This window comes from Parus major, chromosome 15, assembly GCF_001522545.3.
Source record: "Parus major isolate Abel chromosome 15, Parus_major1.1, whole genome shotgun sequence".
Lineage (NCBI taxonomy): Eukaryota > Metazoa > Chordata > Aves > Passeriformes > Paridae > Parus > Parus major.
The window spans coordinates 498,955-506,440 of record NC_031784.1 but is presented as its reverse complement, the minus strand read 5'-3'; the positions used below and the strand labels follow the sequence as shown (position 1 = coordinate 506,440).

The window sequence follows — 7,486 nt, the reverse complement described above, 5'->3', positions numbered from 1 at the left end:
TCAATCATAACCATCACCATAATAAATCATAATCATCACCATAATCAATCATAATCATAACCATAACCATAATCAATCATAACCATCACCATAATCAATCATAACCATCACCATAATAAATCATAACCATCACCATAATCATAACCATAATCAATCATAAACATCACCATAATCAATCATAACTATCACCATCACCATAATCAATCATAACCGTCACCATAACCATAATCAATCATAAACACCACCATAATCATAACAATAATCAGTCATAATCATAACTATCACCATAACCATAATAAATCATAACCATCACCATAATCATAACCATAATAACCATAATCATAACCATAATCAATCATAACCATCACCATAATCAAAATCATACTCAATCATAACCATAACCATAATCATAACCGTAATCATAACCATAATCAATCATAACCATACCCATCACCATAATCAATCATAACCATAACCATACTCAATCATAACCATCACCATAATCAATCATAACCATCACCATAATCAAAATCATACTCAATCATAACCATAATAAATCATAACCATACCCATAACCATAATCAGTCATACCCATCCCCATCACCATAACCAACCACAACCATAACCATCCATCCCATCATCACTCAGCTCACAGGTGAAGTGCAGCCACAGCTGATGTTGAATTTCACAGCTGTGTGTGACACCTGTGAGGAGAGGGGAGCTTTACCTGTACCGGGCAATGCAAAGGTGGACTTTCCCAGAATATCTCTGCTTTGAGGTATTGGAATTCTGATCATTATCCATCTGTGAGGGGGGAGAAAAAAGAGAATGTGATTACAAAAAAAAGGAGAATAAACATTTTTCCTGACAGGAGATATAAATCAATATCAAGGGAAAAAAAAATTCAATTCTAACATGGAACACAACTGGTTAATTTTACTTAGAAGGGCAGATTCCAGTGACTGAGTACTTAAGACAAATGCTGAATTTAGAACTGGTGCAAATGTCAACTTCCAAACCCCTGGAAACACAAAATAGACCCCCCCTGCCTACCCAACCCAAACCAAACCAACCCAACCCAACCCAAACCAACCCAACCCAACCTAATCCAACCCAACCCAATCCAACCCAACCCAACCCAACCCAATCCAACCCAACCCAACCCAATCCAACCCAACCCAAACCAACCCATTCCAGCCCAATCCAACCCAACCCATTCCAACCCAACCCAACCCAATCCAACCCAACCCAAACCAACCCATTCCAGCCCAATCCAACCCAACCCATTCCAACCCAACCCAACCCAATCCAACCCACAGCATCAGCATCTCTTGATGCCACCTTTTCCACTCACTGAAGGAAATAACATATTTTCTTCTGAATTTAACATCACATTTAATTCAATTCTGCGAAGCCACACGTTTGTTCCATTACAAATCTGGTCCACAAACCCCAGAGATTTAATTGTGGTGGGACACCCAGGAAAATCTGCCAGGATTATCCCTGCTACGTCATCGAGCACACAACCAGCAATGCTTGTTCTAGAGGGCTTTTTAATAGGAACAACCAGGGCACTTGCAACTGCATTATTTGCAGAGTGACTATTTATTTATTTGTTTGTTTGTTAATTTATTTCAGGCTTCCCAGCATTATTTTCCATTTTTTAGATTTTATTCATACACCCTCCCTTGGGTCTGGGTATCTCTAGAAAGGAATGGAGCTTAATTTCTGTGAGCTTGCATAATGTAAGAGTGCATCACATAATTACACTCTAGAAGGCACAAAATGTACAGTTCTGCAAAAGAGGGCTTGACATTCTCACTGAGAGATAACTCAAAAATAATAGAAAAGGGGAATTCAACTTGACATGTGCTGCTTCTGTTCCTTGCTGTTAGTTCTGCTTCCCTAAGTCTCCTTGCTAAGCTGCTTTTTCTGGGGCCTCTTCAAAAAGCAGTGAATGTTTCCACTTTCCAGTAATGCTGCTACACAAATATACACAAATATTTCCCGTGGATAATCCTCAGATATGCCCATGGAATTCCCACTATACAAGAATCCAATATTTTGTTGAATATCCTCAGGCTTGTGATCCATTTAGAAACATTCTGATTCCATCAACTTTCCCATTTTCAGTATCAATGAATATTACATAGACAGAAAGTATGCACACAGTGGCAATTTATTTACTCCTGTAAAGAAAAGATTTTGTGCAAAGAAAAGGGATTTTGTGAAATGAGGGGTAAAATCTGAAGATCATTTTCTCATGGCTATCTGCCCATAGCAACCAGGGTATTTAATAGAAAATAATGCCCTTCTACAGAGTCTCCAAAATTTGTTCTGTGCAGTTTTCGTGTTTAACATTTGTCCTAAATATTAAAAACCAACTTGTTATGGCCCCTTTGAAAAGTTTTCTGAGCTTCCCATTGGATTTCTAGTGGAATTCCACTGAAAAGCAGAAAAGCTTCCTGAGAAAGGAGGAACAGAACCCTTCAAAAGTATGACTGAATACAAAATGTAGAGTTGAATGACTTTAGTGACAGCACCCTGTGATTTCAGTTCCATTTTCCAGGCTCAGAATGCTTTAGGAGGAGCAGGGGAGGCTGTGAGAGGTGGTGTGTGCCCTGCTGCAGGGGGAGATTCACACACCAGGAAAGCCAGGCAGGAACTGGTCCTGCAAAAGGATTTATTTTCCTGTCCCAGCACCCTGGGGCACAGCAGGGAACTCCTGCTCCTTCTGCCCCAGCTTTTGGGAGCTGGAACACACTGACCTGCCTGCCAGAGCCCTGCCCCACTGCAGAACCCTGCTCTGCCCCCTGCCCCACTGCAGAACCCTGCTCTGTCTCCTGCCCCACTGCAGAACCCTGCTCTGCCCCACTGCAGAAACCTGCTCTGCCCCACTGCAGAACCCTGCTCTGCCCCACTGCAGAACCCTGCTCTGCCCCCTGCCAGAGGCACTGAATGCTCTGAGTGCATCACTGAGCTCTGAGTGCATCACTGAGCTCTGACACCTGCAGAGCAGCTCCAGCTCCACACACCTGATCTCCACCCTGTGTAACTGGGACATCAACTGCAGCTTCTTTCAGAACATCCCACTGATGGTGCTCCTGAGCTGCCTCAGAAAATGAGAACATTCCTCTCTTGGTTTTTCCAGAGCAGGTGGCTCAACCTGCACAGCCTGCTGGGGCAGAGAAGGCTCAGCCCTGAATCACTTTGCTGTAAAAAAATTCAAAAAGACTCACGTCTGAATCAAATCTGCATCTTGGGGTCCCAGATCTTGACTTGGACAGGAATGTGGGTTTGACAGACAGTTGTTCTGGTTTGTCTCCAGATATCTGAAGGGGCCGGATAAACTCTGAAATCACACAGCGACTCCCAGAAGGGCTTTCATGACCTGCCAGTGAACACAACACACACCAGAATCAGGATCTCAAGCAGGAGCACTGCCAACACACAGCAGAAGGTTATTTTATTTAAACTCTGCAGTTTAAAAGCCTCCAGGAGGAAGGCTGTGGTGGGCAGACTGCAGAGCACGGCTCAGCCTGCCAGCTCCCGCTTCCGGAGTCAACAACACGTAACAAAACACCAGGCACAGAGTGAAGGCATTTTCATTCCAAGGATCCAAAGGTGAAGTTTCCCCCGGTGAAAAGAAGCCCACGTTTGTTCTGAGCCCCTTGGGATGTTTGGGGAAGCTCTGTGAGGTGCTGTGTAACACACCCCACACTACAGAGCTGCTGATGGAGCCTCGGGCTCCTGCGGGGACTGTCACACACTGGCAATCAGGATCAAGGCATACATCTGTCCTCTAAAAGAGACACCGAAATGCTCATGATCTACTTGGCAGGATATCCATTTTGCAATGAAGTTGTTTGACTTTTGGCAGGCAGGAAGGAGCACCTGCTTCATATTTCTGAGGAGTTCCTCACCGATAGCAGCACCAAAGCACATCCATTTGATCCCAGGGCCATCTCTCCAGCTCCTAAAACATGGGAACTAACATTGAGCAAAAGGGAAAATCTCCAAAAATCCTTTTGGGCTATTTTTACTGTGCTTTTTGAAAACAGCTTAGGAGAAAGGAAAAGACAGATTGTATTGAACAGGCTCACAAGAGGCTGAACACTCAGCTCCTCCTGACTCAGGTGAAAACCAGAGGTGAGACAAGCAAAAACAACAACAGCATCGAGGCTGCAGGAGAGACTAATAAAGCCAAGTAAAAACCACTTGTACACTTTACCTTTCACTGTTAGCTCAGTCCCCAAAGCAGGTGGAAGCAGGAATTGTGACCTGAGCTGGATTTCACCTGCAGCCTGAGCAGAAGCTGCAGCAGAGCAGCGAGCTGCTGACACCCCCAGATGTGCACAGGGCATTCTGCCTCTCATTAGCATAATGAGCCTGGGCTCTAATTTTTCAGGCCCTGAAAAAGGTTCAGCATTTCCTCTCCTGTTCTCCCAGAAGTGACAGCAATGTTTTGTTACTGAATTGCAGGAGTCCCAGTCCCCATCACCAGGAATTATCAGAGGAACCTCTTTGTTCACACCACGGAGGACAATGAGCTCCAGGAATACCATCAGGGGCTTGTTCTGCTGGGCTCATTAGGCCAATATGATTAATTTTCTCTGCATCTCTGTAATTTACAGCAGGCCAGCTGAAGCACATTGACAGCAGGGAAACATATAACTCACCACACAAAAGATTAATTACAAGCAGCCCCGCTCAGAGCAATCCCCAGGCTGGAAAAGGGCACATTTCTTATTCTTGGAACCTTTCTCACATCTCTCACAGAAAAGTCCTCCCTGTTCAGGAACTTTTAGCCAATTTAGCTCCTTCTGTTTGCTGTTAATGTGTTTGCCATCTCAGCCAGCCAGCGCCAAGCTATAAATAATTGGGCCAACTGTGATTATTCATTCAAAGGAAGCCTCTGGCTGCTCTCAGACCTCCTGCATTCTCCAGGCTTTGTTTCCAGATTGCTGGCACTAGGTACAAAATGTGCAGGAAGGTGCTAGGGCACTGCAGCCCTTGCTTTGTAGCCATAGAGGATAATTACCAGCACACACCACACACCATCAGGAACTCCAGGAATACCGAAATGCTGGAAGATGTGGACCTGTCTTACTTTTTTCAGGTGGAAAATAAGGTACAAAAAATTCACCCTGAGTCCTCAACACCCAGCAGAGAAAGGTGTGTGGTGGCTGGGACTGTGTGAAGGGGATCTCTGACCCCAAATAATGACACTCGTGCTTTGAAGAACCTGCTGTACTCTGCCATCATTATTGATTTCAATAATAGTATATATATATTTATATTATATATAATATAGTGCTGATAACTCCACACAGCCTCCACCTCCCTGCCCAGCAGAGGCTCTGAATATCCCTCAGCAAGAGCATAAATGGAGAGAACAGATTTCTGTGTCAGAAATGTGCCCAATCACTGTTAGCAGTGAGCTCCTGGGTATTCTGCAGAGGAAGGAGCTTTAACAGAGGTGATGAGACAAATGTCCTGTGTAAATTCATGTGGTTCTAGGTGTGTGGAGCCACAGCTGGAACACAAACATCACCTTTGCAAAACAAGAAATCAAAACAAGAAACAAGATCTCTGCTCCTGTTGCCCACACAGCAGCACAGACAAAACAGCTCCATTTAAAACCTGGCCTGTTCACCTCCAAAAAAAGCAGCTGAATAAACCTGGTTCTCTCATTCACCCAAGGCAATTACACTGAGGGCTTTGGGCTGGAGCAGCAGAGTGAGAAGGAGTCAGAGCTGCAGACTTTTAAAGCTTCTTAACTGGAAACTTACAAAAAAAACAAACAAAAACCCCCAGTAAAACACCTTTCCTTTTATATTTTCCCTCTGGAAAAAAAACAGAGTTAAAAATAAAATATACAAGAAGTCAGCTCCTAAGAACACACAGCAGCATTTATAAATGTCTGGGGCTTTTTTCTTTAAATATTAAAGAAGAACCTTGTAAAGCCACGGGGGTTTTGTCCACAAAGTCTTTTTAAATCCATATATGCTTAAAATGGCCTTTATTTTCCTATGACTGGCAAATATTTGTTAAGGAAGTCTGAAGAACAACCTACCAAGGAAAAAGGAAAAGCACCAGATCTAATTTAAATGTTTCAGGAGAATTAAATCTGTCCATACTTGCATTACAATTAGAGTCTCCATTTTATTTATTGCAATTGCTGATTCCATATGGACTACCTAAATTATCTAGAGAGGCCATTTAAAATGAGCCTTTTAACTGATGAATAATAAATCTTAAGGCTTCTATATCTGATGGTGACATTATTGTACCTTTAAAGTGAACTTTTCATGCTCTAATCTATCCTGGCTAGTTTTATTTCATTTCCTGATACATTCAAACATCACCAATTAAGGCAAAGCAGCTGGTCATAAACTGATTTCATTTCCATCATTTGCTTTGCTTTGAAAGCTGTCCCTGTGTTCCCTCTCGTGTTCTTTCTTCCTTACACATAATAAAAATAATTACACTTCTGGTTTGAAGAACTTGCTGTACTCTCCCATCATTATTGAGAAAGGGCTGATTTCAGTAATTAGAAATCCTGCCCACTTGCTCAAACATGACTTTATTGTTATCAGTGCATTCACACTGAGGATAAATGTTGTCCAAGCAGTTCTGGTGTTTAGACACAAATGCTGCAGGCCCTCAATTCCAATTCCCATAAAAATCAGAAGGTTTTGAGAAAAGGTTTAGAGAGGAAGGCCCTTAAATGCCTTGGCTGCAGACCTGGCTGTGTTTGCTGTGGTTTTACTCAAGGGTTAATTGGGAGCTGTCAGCTGGGCATGTTTTGAAGTTTTTAAAAAGCTTTTTCCATTAGCATAAGTATAAATCATCTTGGAGAGTTTGGCTGGGTACCCAAAAGGTGTTTAGCTGATTTCCATTTCTCATTAAATCAATCCCAGTGATACAGGCTGGACCTTCCCTTCTGCCTGAAGGACAGCTCAATACCTAATTACCTTTCCTTTTAAATTAATTGTTGCTTTGAAAATCCTGTCCTTAGAGACATGAGGAGCCATTGCTGTGGGTGTCAAGGAAATTTCTACCAAATTCTTCTGTCTATCAGGAAATGCCTTGGGAATTCTGCATTTGGTGCCTTTAATGCCCACCCAGGGAAGCCTGGAGCTCCAGAACAGCCTGAGCAGCACAGGGAGCTGCCAGAGGCTCCAGCCCTGTCCAGGAAACCCAGAACACAAATCCTGAGCCCCTGGAGTGAGACAGGGCTGTCACCTCAGCTGTTCCTGCCCTGGGGTCACACCGAGCTCAGCACCTTCCCTGACCTGCAGCCCCTGGAACCAGAGCTCCTCTGCAAGCCCAGGGAGAAAGGAACCAACAGGGACACGGAAACAGGAACAAACTCAAACAGCTTCGGGGAATTTGTAATGACAACGACCTGACAACTGCTCTGAGTGCAGGACAGCTGAAGTGATTCCAGCCTGGGTGGTACCGATCACACTCCTCACATGGA

General features: G+C 43.6%; 1 protein-coding gene across 10 annotated transcripts in view; it reads right to left on the bottom strand.

Annotated features, from left to right (window-relative positions):
• The window catches only part of RIMBP2 (RIMS binding protein 2), a 94,566-nt gene that overhangs the window by 22,448 nt on the left and 64,632 nt on the right, over window positions 1-7,486 (bottom strand). For all 10 annotated transcript variants that reach the window (XM_015644332.3, XM_015644333.3, XM_015644331.3 and 7 more), the window contains 2 exons: window positions 3,240-3,391; window positions 728-804 (listed from right to left, as the gene is read on the bottom strand). In XM_015644332.3, coding sequence (XP_015499818.1) covers window positions 728-804; window positions 3,240-3,391 — 229 coding nt within the window. The remainder of the gene's footprint in view (window positions 1-727; window positions 805-3,239; window positions 3,392-7,486) is intronic.